This window comes from Podarcis cretensis, assembly GCF_951804945.1.
Source record: "Podarcis cretensis genome assembly, chromosome: 12".
Taxonomy (NCBI): domain Eukaryota; kingdom Metazoa; phylum Chordata; class Lepidosauria; order Squamata; family Lacertidae; genus Podarcis; species Podarcis cretensis.
This window is the reverse complement of record NC_137181.1, coordinates 3576913-3596010: the sequence shown is the minus strand read 5'-3', so window position 1 is coordinate 3596010 and position 19098 is coordinate 3576913. Positions and strand designations below refer to the sequence as shown.

General features: G+C 44.4%; 1 protein-coding gene across 1 annotated transcript; it reads right to left on the bottom strand.

The window, feature by feature from the left end:
* Positions 1-1572: 1572 nt before the first annotated feature.
* On the bottom strand, positions 1573-13703 carry LOC307199259 (keratinocyte-associated transmembrane protein 2). Its single transcript, XM_079947047.1, has 3 exons — positions 13503-13703; positions 4580-5157; positions 1573-3000 (listed from the first exon to the last, which is right to left on the bottom strand). The coding sequence occupies exons 1-3, from the start codon at positions 13669-13671 to the stop codon at positions 2869-2871; spliced, it is 879 nt and encodes a 292-aa protein (XP_079803173.1). The 5' UTR covers positions 13672-13703; the 3' UTR covers positions 1573-2868.
* Between the last annotated feature and the right edge of the window lie 5395 nt (positions 13704-19098).

Sequence of the window (19098 nt, the reverse complement as noted above, 5' to 3'; positions counted from 1 at the left end):
TTGGTCTGACGCGGTCAAAATATATATTAAAAAATTATATATAACATTTATATATATATGTTTGACTAAACTGCGGGAGGCAGTGGAAGACAGAAGTGCCTGGCGTGCTCTGGTCCATGGGGTCATGAAGAGTCAGACACGACAAAACAACAACATATACACACACACAAAATTGAAAAAATTAAAAACTGGAGCGGCTGGATATTTTTAAAATCTTTTATATATATTTCAAGCTTTTTTTAGGATTGAGGCTATTGAGGTATTTTTTAGATTTTTACCCCAGGAAATAAACTGCCACAGGGGCCAGATTAAACCAACTGGCGGGCTGGAGTAGACCCCCAAAACAGACTTTGGACATGCCTGCTCTCAGGGATTCTTCCAATGCATCTGTCGCCTAGGTTAGAAATAAGACACAGGTCTTCATCCATTCCTACCTTCTGGGGAACTGCTTGAAAACAGTTCCAGATGCCCACAGAAGCGGCTGAAGTATTTCACCATTTGAATCTACGGAAATCCTTTTGCTTTTGTTGTATTTTGGTTTCATACTGCGCAGGATTAGAATGTAGTTTCTGTGTTTCGTTGTTTGATGTGTGTATAGCTAGATAAACCATTTTGAGACTGACTAAAGTATTAAGCAGCAATTGGGGCAATAAGCATTAAACACCCTTTGGAAGCCAGATAGGCACAAAACATTAAGAATGGAAAAATGGGAACACTAGGGGCATTCAAGTAGCCTGGAGTACCCCAGGACAAGAAGAAAAAGAAGAGAATCTGAATGCAGACAAAAAGCATGAAGTGATATCCTAGCAAGCTGGAACATAAGCAGTCGAAATGGTTGTTTAAAGGTAAAGGGACCCCTGACCAATAGGTCCAGTTGTGGCCGACTCTGGGGTTGCAGCGCTCATCTCACTTTACTGGCCAAGGGAGCCGGCGTACAGCTTCCGGGTCACGTGGCCAGCATGGCTAAGCCGCTTCTGGCGAACCAGAGCAGCGCACGGAAACACACGGAAACGCCGTTTACCTTCCCACCTATTTATCTACTTGCACTTTGACGTGCTTTCGAACTGCTAGGTTGGCAGGGGCAGGGACTGAACAATGGTAGCTCACCCCGTTGTGGGGACTCGAACCACCGACCTTCCGATTGGCAAGTCCTAGGCTCTGTAGTTTAACCCACAGCACCCCCCGCATCCCTTAAATGGTTGTTTACTGTGCTCTAAATCCACAAAGTCCCATTGGCCTTATTCTGTTTCTTGAGCCCCAACTCAGACAACACCTTTGTGTAGACCATCTGTGATTATGCACCAATGACTGAAAAATACTGATGTGACTTTATAGGAAAATATCCTCCAACTACATCCTTTAAAAAACAACACCCCTTTAATATAAAATGGTACAAGTCACACCTTACACTGCTCTAACCACCTTGTGCTGCTCTCCAAGCAAACTAAACCAAAATCATTTTTTCATTCGAAGCTGCATATAATTGTCATGTGCCTTGTGCAATTTTCACACCCACACCCAAATTTTTTTTTTCTTTTATGGAATTACCACAAATCAAGCGGCAGTTCCTACAAAATTATATCCTTGGGGTTTATTTGGGGGGAAAAAATCTTATTAAAAGTGATACAAGTTCAAATATGATAAAAATTACCGCAAGAAAACAGTTTTGGCAAGTATCGTTTGACTTCCTCTTCTTCCTCTTCCTATTTAGGAATGCTTACTGCAGAAGCTTCATTAAGCAAGATCGTGACCACTCACTGCAACTCTTCTCATGAAATAGGTTCAAGGGTTTTCCAGAATAGCACAAGACTTGGATATAAAGTCAAGGTTCCTACTGATTATATACATATTTTTTCAGTCCTTCAAAACGAATCGTTCATGAACAAGGTGTACATTAAAGTGAAACTACTAATTACAACTTGTGGAAGTAAACATAAATAGCAAAAGTACATAGTTTATTTATTATTTGTTTTTAAATCCCGACATCCCAAGAACTTTCTGTACAAGCTATATGCAAGGGATTTTTGTCTTTCCCGAAATTAAAATAACGCAGTGTTCGCCGAAGCTGGGAAACTTCGAATTCCTGACAATTCTACGCCTTGATTAGAACAAGAAATAATAATTCTCTTCCCTTCCCTGATTGCAATGGAATAAAAGCGCAAGTTGTGTCTTGGCAACCGTTAAAATATTGAGGGTGGTGCAGATGAGCATGTTTTGCTGAACTTTCATGTATCTCAGCTTCAAGCCTAGATAGGTTTTCTCTCAACTTTGGGGTTTTAAAGGCATTTCCTTTTACAGAGAAAATGGCAGAGAGAGAAAGAAAGAAAATAATAAATGGCCTCTTAATCACCACCAGTATTTAAATGGGTATCTGTAAGCTGTACAAGGAGACAGGCTGACTGGTAACATGTCAAAGGTTGTTCTCTTAAAATGCATGTCTACTTAAAAGGCTATAGTGAACAAATACCAGATAGATCTTCACCCCAGTGATGTGGTTTAAAGTAAGGAGCCAGACACTTTGTTGTATTAAGTTTCCCCCCCCAATCTGTACTGAGGGAGAGAAGGGAACGCATGATGCAAAAAGAGAATCGCCAGAGTTCCTTTCAGTGTGGTTCACTGTTGCCAGATTTAGCAATACATTGAATATTGAGGATTACTTGGCTATGTTCTAATCTAGGACTGCTCCAGGCAGAAGGGATTACACTGGAAGATAAATAAACGTGATTAACAACGGCACTACGTACACTGATTTTTAAGTTTGGCTGCCACCTGAAGGAAATGCTAACCTCCTATGCCCTCGAATAAGGCTAACACCTGCACCTCAGGCAAAGGAAATCACTAGTTCAGTCAACTCAGATCACGCCGCTTTTAAAAAATGTAATCATTGGTGATTTTTAATGAAGGCATGGCTTCGTTGACATTTTGATCCAAACGATGGTATCCGACGGTTCTGGAGCAAAGCCCATCTCGCCATCTTCTGCTCTGGACCAAGAGGATAATCTAGAGAGAAAAGAAACAATTAGCTAACGACAAAGAAACGAGGATACGGTTCAAGGGAAAACGCTTTCTGCTTTGTCAACGTTTGCAAGTCATCACAACCATTTCCTTCACTAAACACACCTACTAATTAGTTTCTAGGCACAATTCAAAGTGCTGGTTTTGACCTATAAAGCCTTAAATACTTCAAGGACTGCATCTTCCCATATGAATTGACCCAGACCCTGATGTCATCCTCCGATGCCCTTCTTCCTGTACCTCCCCTCTGTGAGGTCTGGAGGGTGGCTGCATAAAAATGGGCCTTTTCTGCAGTGGCTCCCCAGCTATCCCAATATGATGCACTGGAACCCTTCTTAATTTAAGATTTTCAGCTTTGCAAGCCTGTATTTCCCAACTTGCTGCATTTGCCCTGACGTCCAAGCACCATGGAGAACACGTGCATCTGTATATTTGAAATGCTTATGAAAATATTCCCTGTTACAGTAGAACCTCTACTTACGTCCCGCTCTACTTAGGCCCGTTCCAAGTCATGACCGCGGCAAACCCGGAAGGAAACACCGCAGAAGTGGTGCTATCTGCACATGCGCAGAAGCGGCTGCCGCCGAATGCGCCTGCACACAACAGTACTTCTACCAGCGACCTGTTTGCCATAAGGATGGGCCTCCGGAACAGAATGTGGTCGTGATTAGAGGTTCCACTGTAATTACTTTGGAGCTTTTGTTGTATATCTTGAATGATAATGTCTTCTATTCCCCCCATGGTATTATGTATTTGTGCATGAGTTTTGAATGCATTTTCTTTTGCATGCCACTTTTGAGTACAAATTTGTAGAAATGGGGTATAGAAGTCAACTAATGAGAAGATTTCCAATTCTGTTCAAACACCTGCGTTGCAATTACTTGCAACGTAATGCAAAACTGCCAGCGCAACTGCATACAGTGGACGCTCGGGTTGCAAATGTGATCCGTGCGGGATCCACATTCACAACCCGTAGCAGCGCGTCTGTACATGCGTGGGTTGCGATTTGGCACGTCTGCGCATAGTGCGATTTAGCACTTCTACACATGCGCGACCCCCGAGACCTGGAAGTAACCCGTTCTGGTACTTCCAAGTTTTGGCGGGTCCATAACCCGAAAACACGCAACATGAAGGGTCTGTAACCCAAGGTATGACTGTACTTATACTGCAAAGGTAAAGGTAAAGGGACCTCTGACCATTAGGTCCAGTCATGGCCGACTCTGGGGTTGCGGCACTCATCTCACTTTCTTGGCCGAGGGAGCCGGCGTACAGCTTCTGGGTCATGTGGCCAGCATGACTAAGCCACTTCTGGCGAACCAGAGCAGCGCATGGAAATGCCGTTTACCTTCCTGCCGGAGTGGTACCTATTTATCTACTTGCACTGGTGTGCTTTCGAACTGCTAGGTTGGCAGGAGCAGGGACCGAGCAACGGGAGCTCACCCCGTCACAGGGATTCGAACTGCCGACCTTCTGATCGGCAAGCCCTAGGCTCTGTGGTTTAACCCACAGCGCCACCCGTGTTCCATCTTATACTGCAAAACCATAACCTAAAAAGGCGGCCTACCTTTCTTTTATTGTGATACGTGATGTAAACAACAGCTACCAAAAAGGCAACGATAACCAGATGGAAAAAGAAATGGCTATCCTCTTCCAGTTCCGAGGAAGAGGTGTCCTTCATCTCGTCAGGAAGCAATTTCTTATTTTCATAGCTGTGCATGCTGGCCAACTCATCCGTAAACTCCGAGATGCCTTGGTCGTCTTGATCGTCAGATGGCATCCCGTAGGGGCCGTAATAGTCTGCAGAATCTACGGTTCCTCTGGCTGTTGGGAGGAAGCTAGGAACGCGGTTTTTGTCCACCGTGTCATCTTCGTTAATATTGTTATCTTCCGAAGCATCAGCATCTGTTTGCAAAGTAGGAGTCGCAGAAGCCGGCGCCGCAGAGGTTGCCTGCTTCCCTTCTGTTGCAGTTGGCCCAGGCGACACAGAAGCCCCGCTCTTCGGAGATGTTGGTGGCATGCCTTCATTTGTTGTCGTCCTTGTTCTGTCCTCAGTGGCTTTTGAACCAGACGGTAAGTTGTGAGTCGTGGAACTGGATGTCGAGACATTTACACTCTCAGAAAGCTCTGCCTCGGTTGTAGTGCCTGGGAAAAGGAAATAAAAATCAGGATAATCTGGAGTTTTGAACAAAGGTTCTCATGGTGTATCTTGATTTCACGAGGGGTGTCAATGATAGTACAGGGGTACCTCAGGTTAAGTACTTAATTCGTTCCGGAGGTCTGTTCTTAACCTGAAACTGTTCTTAACCTGAAGCACCACTTTAGCTCATAGGGCCTCCTGCTGCTGCCGTGCCGCCGGAGCACGATTTCTGTTCTAATCCTGAAGCAAAGTTCTCAACCCGAGGTAATATTTCTGAGTTAGCGGAGTCTGTAACCTGAAGCATATGTAACCCGAGGTACCACTGTATTTATTTACAGTGGCACCTTGGTTTGCGGACTTCATTCGTTCTGGAAGACCGTTCTTAAACCAAAGCATTCTTAAACCAAGGCGTACTTTCCCAGAGCAGCAGGGGACTCAATTTACAAATGGAACACACTCAACATGTTCTGCTTCCAAGGCAAAGTTCACAAACCAAAACACCTACTTCCAGGTTTGCAATCCCCTGCTATTGGTTCAATTGTTGGTATTATAAACTGGGCAACGTTTAACGAAGTCCATCCCCTTGAGCAACAGAAATCAGCTTGTGACACAGGACACCCCAAAATCTGCTCCACAGGGTCCTTCTCAGACACTTTGCATCGTCGCCATGGCTTTACGTGCAAACCACCTACCTGTTTGTTTCCCGCAAACCAAAATTCGTTCTTCCCTTGCCACTCACGTTTGGAGAGAAACAAACCATGACCCCAGGTTTAGTGCCTGGAGGCGGTTGGAAGATGGATGGCAGCTAACAGATTGAGGTTGAATCTGGACAAGACAGAAGTAATGTTTTTGGGGGACAGGAGGCGGGCGGGTGTGGAGGACTCCCTGGTCCTGAATGGGGCAACTGTGCCCCTGAAGGACCAGGTGCGCAGCCTGGGAGCCATTTTGGACTCGCTGCTGTCCATGGAGGCGCAGGTCAATTCTGTGTCCAGGGCAGCTCCATCTGGTATGCAGGCTGAGACCCTCCCTGCCTGCGGACTGTCTTGCCAGAGTGGTGCATGCTCTTGTTATCTCCCGCTTGGACTACTGCAATGTGCTCTACGTGGGGCTACCTTTGAAGGTCACCCGGAAACTGCAATTAATCCAGAATGTGGCAGCTAGACTGGTGACTGGGAGTGGCCGCCAGGACCACATAACACCGGTCCTGAGAGATCTGCATTGGCTCCCAGTACGTTTCCGAGCACAATTCAAAGTGTTGGTCCTGACCTTTAAAGCCCTAAACGGCCTCGGTCCAGTATACCTGAAGGAGCGTCTCCACCCCAATTGTTCAGCCTGGACACAGATCCAGCGCCAAGGGCCTTCTGGCGCTTCCCTCATTGCGAGAAGTGAGGTTACAGGGAACCAGACAGAGGTCCTTCTCAGTAGTGGCGCCCACCTTGTGGAACACCCTCCTTTCAGATGTGAATGAAATATGCAGCTATCCTATCTTTAAAAGACATCTGAAGGCAGCCCTGTTCAGGGAAGTTTTTAATATTTAACGCTGTATTGTTTTAAACACTTGGTTGGGAGCCGCCCAGAGTGGCTGGGGAAACTCAGCCAGATGGGCGGGGTATAAATAATAAATTATTATTATTATTATTATTATTATTATTATTATTATTATTATTATTATTTAGGCAGAATGAAAAGCAGGAGCGTGGATTTTTTCCTGACAGCACAGGGAGAAGTGAACTGTGTGTGATCTCAGCTGCACGCTGCATGGGCACACTGTCCATTGCTTATTTTAACTAGGGTTCAACGTGATGCACAAGCCGGGTCAAAGAGTTACACTGAACAGGGACAGTTGTTGCATTACAGCCGAAGCCGTTCTTTGTCGATTGAACAAATCATGAAGAGTTCGCTGAGAGAGAAAAACACATCAAATGAATGAGAGTGAGGCAGCCTGTCTCAACGCTGTGAATTGAGGTGCCAATGTCAACAGAGCAGCTCTGGGGATTTGCCCAAGAGATCAGCTGAGCGTATGACCATGCGCTTAAGAAGTAGGAATGCACAGATTTGGGGGCAAATAGCATGCAGCGAAAGAACGTTAACTACGGAAAAATACAAGGGTTTTTCACCAAGGCGGGGTGAAACTGGCTTGAGCTGCCATGATGCAAGCTGGAAAAGTCTCGTGACGCCTGTTGCTCAAGGTATCTCCCGCCTTCGTTGATGCAATTCTGCCACCTGAAAAGTTAATGATTGGCTCTGAATTGGGGAGGGGAGTAATGAATGTTAAAATGATGTTGGACTGAAAATAAGTGGCATTAGCAACAAAGTTAAAAAGAGCATGCAAAAATGAATTAAAAATTTGGTGAAATTATAGAGTTACAATATGTTAAGATTCAGAGTTAAGATAAATGGAAGAGGGTAAGGATTTGCTGATTTGAATATTTTAAAGGGAATACAAAAAGGGGAGGTGTGAGGAAGTCAAAGAAATAAGCTAATGAGTTTAAAGTTATAAAAATTGGATTTTTTTTAACTTTCTTTTTTCTACTTTTTCATTTTTCTTGTTTTTCGTACCTTGTATTTTTGTTTGAGAGCTTTCTCCTTTTTTCTTGTTTTTCTTGTTTTACTATGCATTTTTGTACTTATGATTTTGTAAAATCTTAATAAATATTCTTAAAAAAAAGAAAAAGAAAGGAATAGCCCAAAGAACCCAATAAATGCATATACTGAGAAAAAAAAAATGAATTGGGGAGGGGAGGCTAGGCAGGGGCTGTGCTGTTCAATGGGCTTTCCAATGCTGTGTGTTGCTGCCCGTTACTGAAAGGAAAGGCAGCAGGGGGCTTGGCACAGTGTGGGAGCAACTGGGAGCAGCAGGGCACCAGGTGGGCTTTGGTGCGAAGCCAGCGCTGAGCACCCCACTGCCTTCACCCTCCCTCTCTGTGCCCAGCATTACTGAAAGATAACCTCACCCCAAAATACCCACGCAACTGCTTCGATCTGCAGAACCGGCTCTGTTACAGGTGCCACACAATACCAATGCGTTGGTAAGAAATCAATCTTTTACTGTGTCAGCACCTACACTTTGGAACTGCCTCCCTATTGACACCTTCCCTATACAGTGGTACCTTGGGTTACATACGCTTCAGGTTACAGACGCCGCTAACCCAGAAATAGTACCTCGGGTTAAGAACTTTGCTTCAGGATGAGAACAGAAATCGTGCTCCAGCGGCGCGGCAGCAGCAGGAGGCCCCACTAGCTAAAGTGGTGCTTCAGGTTAAGAACAGTTTCAGGTTAAGAACGGACCTCTGGAATGAATTAAGTACTTAACCTGAGGTACCACTGTATACTCTTTTCAGCGCCTGCTAAAAGCTTTTTCGTTTACGCAAGCATATCCTCTCTCCTTTCTGAGCAAGCAAGTCGTTTGTGAAAAATTCTCTTATTCAAGCAGAAAGAACAATGTGGCAATGCAGTTTAGCAACACCATGCCTAGCTATCCTCCTTTATAAAATATTTATACAGTGGTACCTCGGGTTAAGAACTTAATTTGTTCCAGAGGTCCATTCTTAACCTGAAACTGTTCTTAACCAGAGGTACCACTTTAGCTAATGGGGCCTCCCACTGCCGCCGCGCGATTTCTGTTCTCATCCTGAAGCAAAGTTCTTAACCCAAGGTACTATTTCTGGGTTAGTGGAGTTTGTAACCTGAAGCGCCTGTAACCCGTGGTACCACTGTATACAGCTACATCTTTTTATACCTAGCAGTAAAATATAAAACTGTACAATAAAAACTAAAAGAAGTTGAAAACAGACATCAATTAAACACTATGGAAGGGTGTATTCTTAATTGCTTGCCCGGGTTTGGCAGAAATGAAGTTTTCAACAAGAGTTTAAAAGCTAGCATTCTTGAAACAAAAGAAGACAAAATAACCAGATCGAGTCGCAACACTCTTCTGGGTTACAAAATCAGGAAGAACAAGCCACAAGACAACGGCATAGGGCAAGGGGAAACGGTCGAGTATCCGATCAGCATTAGCAAAATATAATCTGAGCATAATTTCAGAGACATCTTTAGGGAAAGCTCCAGGTGTAAATCGGAATTAAAGAAAACGTCTGATATATGGAAAACGCACGGGCCAAAAATGGGCTAACATCACTTCCACTTTTTATAGCAACTTGACGTAGGAGACAGACTTCACTGGAAAAAATTAGAAGGCTTGGCATTTACAGTAGTGCAGAATGGTGCACTGAAAAACCCTCCTTCCCGCTTGGGAATAAAAATGTTAACTAGCCAGTCACGGTATACCAAAGGAGCAGCTGAACAGACGGTTCCTTGTTTGTATGGCACACCCATTCCTATATGAAGCAGACGTTAGAATTTAGCACAGGAACCCAAGTCACATGGATGTTGAGCAAACTGTATGTGATAACTTAGGTAAAAGAGACTTCGGGTGCTGGAATTTTTGATCTTATGGAAAGCTTAAGGCAAGCATAGCAAACTGAGGGAAGCTGCTTTAAATAAGGCTAGACAAACATTAGGCAGGATTCCAATAGGAAAAGAACCCTAGGATGGCTGAGAGTTCCTGCAGAAAGTAGAGTTAATGCTAAAGGCATCAGAAGGCAAAGTGGGGCAACTGAAAAAGCTGATGTGGCTGCAGGAAAAGCTCAGTGCTGAGCTGAAAATAAAACCAGGCACATCTAGGAAACGGAAGGAAGGACACAGCAGAATAGAGAAAAGTAGCCAGGACTTCTAGGAACAGGAAAGCAGAAGATCAGAGTCACAGGTAGTTGGGAATCTGTACTCAAAGGTTGATGTATGGAAGTGAGAGCTGGACCACAAAGAAGGCTGATCGCCGAAGAATTGATGCTTTTGAATTCTGGTGCTGGAGGAGACTCTTGAGAGTCCCATAGACTGCAAGAAGATCCAACCTCTCCATTCTGAAGGAATCAGCCCTGAGTGCTCACTGGAAGGACAGATCCTGAAGCTGAGGCTCCAAGACTTTGGCCTCCTCATGAGAAGAGAAGACTCCCTGGAAAAGACCCTGATGTTGGGAAAGATGGAGGGCCCAAGGAGGAGGGGACGACAGAGGATGAGATGGTTGGACAGTGTTCTCGAAGCTACCAGCATGAGTTTGACCAAACTGCGGGAAGCAGTGGAAGACAGGAGTGCCTGGCGTGCTCCCATCCAGGGGGTCACGAAGAGTCGGACACGACTAAACGACTAAACAACAACAACAACTCAAAGGTTGCCCATCAATGGCTCCTTGCGAAATTGGAGGTTTCAAGTGCAATGCCGCAGGGATCTACCCTGGGCCTAGGACACCTCAACTGTTCTTCATCAATGACTTGTTGAAAGGGTGGAAGGAATGCTTAACAAATTAGCAGAAGACACAAAATGGGGAAGGAATGGCCAACGCCTCCGAAGACAGGAATAAAATTCCAAATGACCCTGAGGGAATGGAAGACTAGGCTGAAACCCAACAGCAACGAATTGAAAAGTTCAGCATTTGGGAAAACAAACAAACCAAAGCCAAACCAATGTAGGAGGGTAGATACCTGGCTTAATTTGACAGCAGTATATGTAAAAAGGATCATGGGATTGCAGCAATTGAGTCAGCCAATTGCTGCAGCTGCAAAAAAAGAGAGGTTTTATTGATTTTAAGGCCGCACTAGAAAAATAATCATTTCCAGATCATGAACCTTTTTTCTGCATGACCTATTGTGGAGCACTGTGTCAAGTTTAATATGTAAACGGCTCAGCGGACTGCAGACAGGTAGGCAGAGGTAGAGAAAACATGTGCGGTGAAGGAGTGTTACAGAAATTGGATATGTTCAGCCTGGAGAAAAGAAGTTGGAGAGAACATGATTGATCCCACCTCCAGTATTTTCAAGACTGCAGTCAGAAAGGCAAAGAGTTCTTGTCCATTTCCCAAAGGACAGATTTAGTAGATTTTGCTTCAACATTAGGAGAAAATAAGATGGTGGCTGAACATTTGGAGACATTTCCAAACCAGAAGAACAATTAGCTTCTGCTGCAGGTTGTTGTCTGAATCGTTAAAGGAAATCTTTCCTATCCAGGATCTTTGTTTCTTATTCATTACAAATGAGTATTGCTTACGAGTAAAGGTAAATGAAAAGTCTATGACTTCTGATTAAGCTATACTGCTAAAACCGCTGACTGCACCAGCCTTTAGGAAGAGCGAAGAGTAACTTTGTCATGTGAGGAGATGGGACTCACTGTAAACCAAACCTATTTTGGAACGTTGATAATGAAAATGTTAAGTAAAAATGGGAAGTTAACATGATGCTCACAATACAAACAAAGTAAGGCAGGCGTTTGTGAATTTCCCATGTAGTTAAAGCAGTGCCTATGAAAGAGAAAGCCCCTTTTTGCACCCAACAGATACCTGATATATTGAGACGTGTGGTATCTAACAGTGTCAGCCTGCAAGGATAACAAATGCTCCACTTCCGCCTCTCCTTTCCCCTGCAGCACAGGGTGGGGAGGAAATTAACACTTCATGTCACCCAAATGATCTGCTTCCTTGTGTCACTAACAGCCGAAACCTAGAGCATGCAGGCTTATCAGAAGGAAGCCCCACTGCACTCCACGGCACTTACTCCCAGCTCCATGAATAGAGCATTGCAGACTTAAGGAACTTCTTTCTTTCTTTCTGTGTGTGTCTGTTGTTCCTGGTGGGAAATTCAACTAGGAAAGCATATATAAAACAAGCAGATCAGGCTGCAACAGGTCTCTCCACTGAGGCAGATAATTATTAAATAAACTGCTAACTCGAAAGTTATCACTTGTATTTAATAATACAGTAGTAGCGGTGGGAGCCCAGGGTTTGAATCCCCACTCAGCCATGAAGCTTTTCCTAGGTGATCTTGAGCCAGCCATTGCCTCTCTGCCTAACCTACCTCACTGTGTTGTTGTGGGGATGTAAATGGGATTTACGCCATCTTGAGCTCCTTGGAGGAAAAGTGGGGTACAAGTGTAATAAATATGCAAAGGTAGAGCCCGAGGTGTGAGGCTCCACTTTCAGACCACTTTAAACCAACATGGTTCCCCCCGCTCCAAGAATTCTGGGAGCTGTCTTTTTTAAGGGTTCTGAGTGGTGTTAGTTGCTACAATTTGCAGAGCGGTTTAACAATGAACACTTCTTCCCTGGGAAGACAGTTGTTCCCTAACAACTCTCTGGGCCCTTGGTGAACTAAACCACACAGGATTCTTTGGAGAAAACCAGGATGGTTTAAACTTTAAAGTGCTTTAAATGGATGGAGACAGAAGGGGGGGAGGACGAGGAGGAGATGAAGAAGAAGGGGAGGAGGAGAGGTGGAAGAAGAGAAAGAAAAGAAGGAGGAGGAGGAAAAGAGAGAGGAGGAGGAGGAGGAGGAGAGGAAAAAGAAAACGTGAAATAAGAGAAGGAAGAAGAGAGGAGGGGAAGAGGAAGAAGAAGTGGAAGAAGAGAAGAAGAGTGGGGAAGAGGAAGAGGAAAAAGAGACGAAGAAGAGGAGACGAATAAGAAGTGGAAGAAGAGAAGAAGAGAAGAAGAAGAGAGTGGAGGGGGAAGAGGAAGAAGAGATGAAGAAGAGGAGAAGGAAAAGGAGAAGGAGGAGGAGGAGAAGAAGAAGAGAGAAGGAAGAAGATGAGTAGAAGAGAGAGGAGGGAAAGAGGAAGAAGTGGAATAGGAGAAGAAGAAGAGAGAGGAGGGGAAGAGGAAGAAGAGAAGGAAAAAGAGGAGAAGAAGAGAGGAGGGGAAGAAGTGGAATAAGAGAAAGAGGAGAGAAGGAAGAAGAGGAAAAGAAGAGAAAGGAGGGGAATAGGAAGGAGGAGTGGAATAAGAGAAGAGGAGAAAGGAGGGAAGAGAAGGAAAAAGAGGAGAAGAAGAGAGACGAGGGGAAGAGGAAGAAGAGAAGTGGAATAGGAGAAGAAGGAGAGAAGGAAGAAGAGGAAAAGAGGAGAAAGGAGGGGAAGAGGAAGAAGGAGTGGAATAAGAGAAGAAGAGAGAGGAGGGGAAGAGGAAGAAGAGAAGGAAAAAGAGGAGAAGAAGAGAGAGGAGGGGAAGAGGAAGAAGAGAAGTGGAATAGGAGGAGAAGGAAGAAGAGGTGGAACAGGAAGACGAGGAATAATAATAATAATAATAATATGTATACCCCCCCCCGCATTTGGCTGGGCTTTCCCAGCCACTCTAGGCAGCTTACAGCATATTTGAAAACAGCATACTGTATATAAAAACCAGCAGGAAGAGAGGAGGAGGAGGAGGAGGAGGAGAGGTGGGAGAAGAGAAGAGGGGCGAGGAAGAGGGAGAAGGGGGTGTTCCTGAAGCCTCTTCGGAGCGGGACCCCGAGGCCTCCTCCCTCCTCACCGTTCTCGCTCTGGCCCGCGACTGCCAGGGCCCCGTCCAGCAGCACCAGCAGCAGCAGGAGGAGGAGAGCGGCCCTTCCCGAGAGCGGCATGGCCCTCCCGGCGCCTCCTTCTTCTCCTTCTTCTCCTCGCCTCCTGCGCCTCCGCCTCCTTCGCCCGGCGGCCGCCATCTTGGCTGACCAGCCTCGGCCGAGGATGTGGCGTCTCTCGCCCGCCCCGCCCACGCGCTGCTAGGCAACCGCATTCCGCAGCAGCGCGCGGCGTCGTGACGTCGGTCCCGCCCCCTCTCAGGCATGCGCAGGAAAGGGGGAGGCGCGGGAAGGCTGAGATTCTCCTCAGTTCGGCAAATGCCCCTTGGGGGGAAACACGCGAGGGCGGGAGCCGGGGTGGGATTTATGTATAAGCCGAAAATTAAAAGGGGGGGGGGGAAAGAAGAAGAAGTGCATTTCCAAAATATAAGATAAAAAACAAAATTAAATTAAATTAAATTAAATTAAATTAAATTAAATTAAATTAAATTAAATTAAATTAAATAAAATAAAATAAAATAAAATAAAATAAAATAAAATAAAATAAAATAAAATAAAATAAAATAAAATAGACTCACAGCTGTCCATGGAGGCGCAGGTCAATTCTGTGTCCAGGGCATTTATGTATAAGCTGAAAATTAAAAGGGGGGAAAAAGAAGAAGAAGTGCATTTCCAAAATATAAGATAAAAAACAAAATTAAATTAAATTAAATTAAAAAAATAAAATAAAATAAAATAGACTCACAGCTGTCCATGGAGGCGCAGGTCAATTCTGTGTCCAGGGCATTTATGTATAAGCTGAAAATTAAAAGGGGGGAAAAAGAAGAAGAAGTGCATTTCCAAAATATAAGATAAAAAACAAAATTAAATTAAATTAAATTAAATTAAATTAAATTAATAAAATAAAATAAAATAAAATAAAATAAACTCACAGCTGTCCATGGAGGCGCAGGTCAATTCTGTGTCCAGGGCATTTATGTATAAGCTGAAAATTAAAAGGGGGGAAAAAGAAGAAGGAAGTGCATTTCCAAAATATAAGATAAAAAACAAAATTAAATTAAATTAATAAAATAAAATAAAATAAAATAAAATAGACTCACAGCTGTCCATGGAGGCGCAGGTCAATTCTGTGTCCAGGGCAAAAAACAAAAAAAAGGATGTACCTTTTCATCATAATAATGATAATAATAATAAAAAAATTTATTTATACCCCGCCCTCCCCAGCCAATGCCGGGCTCAGGGCGGCTAACAAGCAATAATAAAAACAAGTTGAAGGAATACAACTTAAAAACAAGATTAAAATACAACACTGAAACATTAAAACCTCCCCACCTGGGAGTCATTTTGGACTCGCAGCTGTCCATGGAGGCGCAGGTCAAGTCTGTGTCCAGGGCGGCTGTTTATCAGCTCCACCTGGTACGCAGGATGAGACCCTCCCTGCCCACGGACTGTCTGGCCAGAGTGGTGCATGTTCTAGTTCAGTGTTTCCCAACCTTGGGTCTTCAACTGTTTTTGGACTACAATTCCCATCACCCCTGACCACTGATCTTGCTAGCTAGGGATGATGGGAGTTGGAGTCCAGAAATAGGTGGAGACCCAAGGTTGGGAAACACTGCTCTAGTTATCTCCTGCTTGGACTACTGCAGTGCGCTCTATGTGGGGCTGCCTTTGAAGGTGACCCGGAAACTACAACTAATCCAGAATGTGGCAGCTAGACTGGAGACTGGGAGCGGCCGCCGGGACCACATAACACTGGTCTTGAAAGACCTACATTGGCTCCCAGTATGTATCCGAGCACAATTCAAAGTGTTGGTGCTGACCTTGAAAGCCCTAAACGGCCTCGGTCCAGTATACCTGAAGGAGCATCTCCACCCCCATCGTTCAGCCTGGACACCGGGATCCAGCACCGAGGGCCTTCTGGCGGTTCCCTCCCTGCGAGAAGCCAAGATACAGGGAACCAGGCAGAGGGCCTTCTCGGTGGTGGCGCCTGCCCTGTGGAATGCCCACCCACCAGATGTCAAAGAGAAAAACAACTACCAGATTTTTAGAAGACATCTGAAGGCAGCCCTGTTTAGGGAAGCTCTTAATGTTTAATAGACTATTGTATTTTAATATTCCGTTGGAAGCCGCCCAGAGTGGCTGGAGAAACCGAGCCAGATGGGCAGGGTGTAAATAATAAATAAATTATATTATTATTATTATTATTATTATTATTATTATTATTATTATTATACAGCAACAGTGTTTTGTGTTGTGTAGCCTCCTATGATGTAACTCACGGGCCCCCCTGCTAGCCTGCTCCCTAAAATATCACCAGTTTGCTCATTTCTATAGATAGGGTGCCTACATTCTGCATGGACTGGTTGCATGGCAACATGTGCAAATAATAATAATAACAATTTATTTATACCCCGCCCATCTGGCTGAGCTTCCCCAGCCACTCTGGGCAGCTTCCAACAAAATATTAAAATACAGTTGTCTGTTAAACTTTAAAGGCTTCCCTAAACAGGGCTGCCTTCAGATGTCTTCTAAAAGTCTGGTAGTTATTTTTCTCTTTGACATCTGGTGGGAGGGAGTTCCACAGGGCGTGCGCAACTACCGAGAAGTATGGCTTGAGATACCTATTCGGTCCATAAATTACCATACAACATTTATTCAGCGCAAAAAAAGCGACAATTTGTTTCTGACAGCTGGATATATAAAGGGCCCCATTGCCTTCTGTTTTTTTTTTTTTATAAATATTTATTGAGGTTTTTTAAATACAAAATGCAAAAATAATAATATGACATGTATCATAACATATTTTCAAAGCTTCTTTGGACTCCCTCACGTCTCCCGCTCCCACTTACATCATTGTAAAACTTTTTCCAGCAATTTATCATCTTGTTTACATTCTTAAATCTCATTCATTTAATTTAATCTAATAATTCTCCAAAAGGTTTATATTTTCCTCAATCTCACTTATCATCCAAATTACGTCTAATTTAGTGGTGCTCAATTATTTATGGTCTGGCATCCTTCTTAACATTCAACCAAATTACAGTATTTTTGTAAATAAATCCTAAATTTCTTCCAGTCTTCTTCAACCCTCTCCTCTCCCAGGTCTCGGATTCTGCCGGTCATCTCAGCCAGTTCCATATAGTCTATCAGTTGCATCTGCCATTCTTCCAGTGTGGGTAGATCTCGAGTTTCCCAGTGCTTGGCGATGAGTATCGCCTTCTGTAGCCTAGGGCCTCATCAAACCTAAATCCGGCCCTGATCCCAGCACAGCAGCCTCGTTCTCCCCTCCTGCTGTTTCCAGCTGCTTGCTGAAAAAAATATGCATTTGCAAAGTGGGGCTGGACTAGATGACCTCTGGGGGTCCCTTCCAGGTTTACAGTCTCATAGATCTCTGGCATTCAGAAGCATTGCGTAGGCACGATGGCTAGGAGCCCTCGATATCCCTCTCCTCCTCTGTGAATCTGTCCGATCCTTTTTTAAAGCCATCCAGGTTGGTGGCCATGCCTGCCTCCTGTGGCAGGGAGTTCCGCAGTCAAACTCTGCGCTGAAGCTTTCTTTTGTCTGGACATCCAGCTTCGCTGGATGTCTACGGGCTCCAGCGTTGTGAGGGAGAGAAACTTTTCTGCCTCGACTTCTATAATGCCTCCTCTTTCTCGCCTTTTTAGCTAAGAGGAAAAAAGCGAGGAAAAAGTGACATGGTGGGTGTTTGGGAGAGAAGTCCCAAACACTGCAACCTTTCTTCACTCCCATCCCCTGGATCATTTGGGTTGTACTTTTCCGAACCTTTCCCAACTGTTATATCATCCTTTTTGAGGTGAGGCAACCTCATTCCTCTGCATGCAGTTTCTCCCCACCCCAGCAGTGTGTGTGTGTATGTAGCTAGAGAGAGATATATTTACAGGTGATAATTGTGATGAACATGGCGTACAGCTGATGAAAACCCCAAATTAACAATCTCAGAAAATTAGAATATTAAGTGAAATCAGCAAAACAAGGACTGCAAATAGAGCAATATTGGACCTCTGAGAAGTAGAAGCATGCATATGTACTCAGTGCTTGGTTTGGGCCCCTTTTGCATCAATTACTGCCTCAATGCGGCGTGGCATGGATGCTATCAGCTTGTGGCACTGCAGAGATGTTATGGAAGACCAGGATGCTTCAATAGCAGCCTTCAGCTCTTCTGCATTGCTCGGTCTCATGTCTCTCATCTTTCTCTTGGCAATGCCCCATAGATTCTCTATGGGGTTCAGGTCAGGTGAGTTTGCTGGCCAATCAAGCACAGTAATCCCACGGGCACTGAACCACGTTTTGGTACTTTTGGCAGTGTGGGCAGGTGCCAAAGTCCTGCTGGAAAATAAAGTCAGCATCCCCATAAAGCCCGTCTGTGGAAGGAAGCATGAAGTGCTCCAAAATCTCCTGGTAGACGGCTGCGTTGACCCTGGACTTAATGAAGCACAGTGGACCAACACCAGCTGATGACATGGCTCCCCAAATCTCTTTTCTGATGAGAGCAGCTTTTGCATCTCATTTGCAAACCAAGGATCCAGAGTCTGGAGGAAGAATGGGGAGGCACACAATGCCAGATGCTTGAAGTCCAGTGTTAAGTTTTCACAGTCTGTGTTGATCATCACAATTATAACAAATAAAGGCTTGACATATCTCGCTTTGCATGTCATGAATCTATCTCATATATTAATTTCACCTTTTAAGTTAAATTACTGAAATAAATGAACTTTGCCATGATATTCTAATTTTCCGAGTTTCACCTGTAGTTGCCAATTTAGGATACCACTTGATGCATGTGCAGGAAGTCAGCGCGGTCCATGAAACCTCCTGCTCACAATAACTTTCTTAGCCTTCACGGTGCCAAAAAACTCTCTGCTGGGTTTGCTGCAGCAGATTAACACGGCTACTCTTCTGCAAAAACCATGACGTTCCATCTTTATCTGTGGGGAATTTCCAGATTTACACCGGATAATTTCTTTTATTGCTGCACCAGGAAATTCGGACTTTAACAGTTCCTCTGTTTGTTTGTTTTTAACCCATCTAAAAGGAACTCGCAGTAAAAAAACCGGTTGGCATCCTTCCCTGCGTTCATAGAATCATAAAAGTTGAAAAGTACCCAAAGGATTATCTAGTTCAAGTCCCTGCAAAATGAGCTGAGGATGGTGTTGTTGTAAACCTAGTAAAAGCAAAGGGACCCCTGACTGTTAGAGCTTCCGGGTCATGTGGCCAGCATGATTAAGCCGCTTCTGTACTTAATTGCAAACATGTAGAGCAGCACTCGGAATTCCCTTATCTGATGTAAAGTTGAATTTTGCCCCCCCCCTTCCCAACTTCACTGCATGTTGACACCTTTTAATTTTCTGCCTTCCTGAAGGAGGTACCTGTGGAAGTATCAGCTTTGCACATTATTACTGCCTCTCAACGCAGAAGCCACCGTGAGACATTATGGCCCCCAAATCATGTCTTACCAAATGGAATCATTTGCCCACCTTTGGGAAAACATCCTTAGGGATCACTTGCAAGATGTGGCCATCAATAGCTTACAGAATAAATACTGTTATG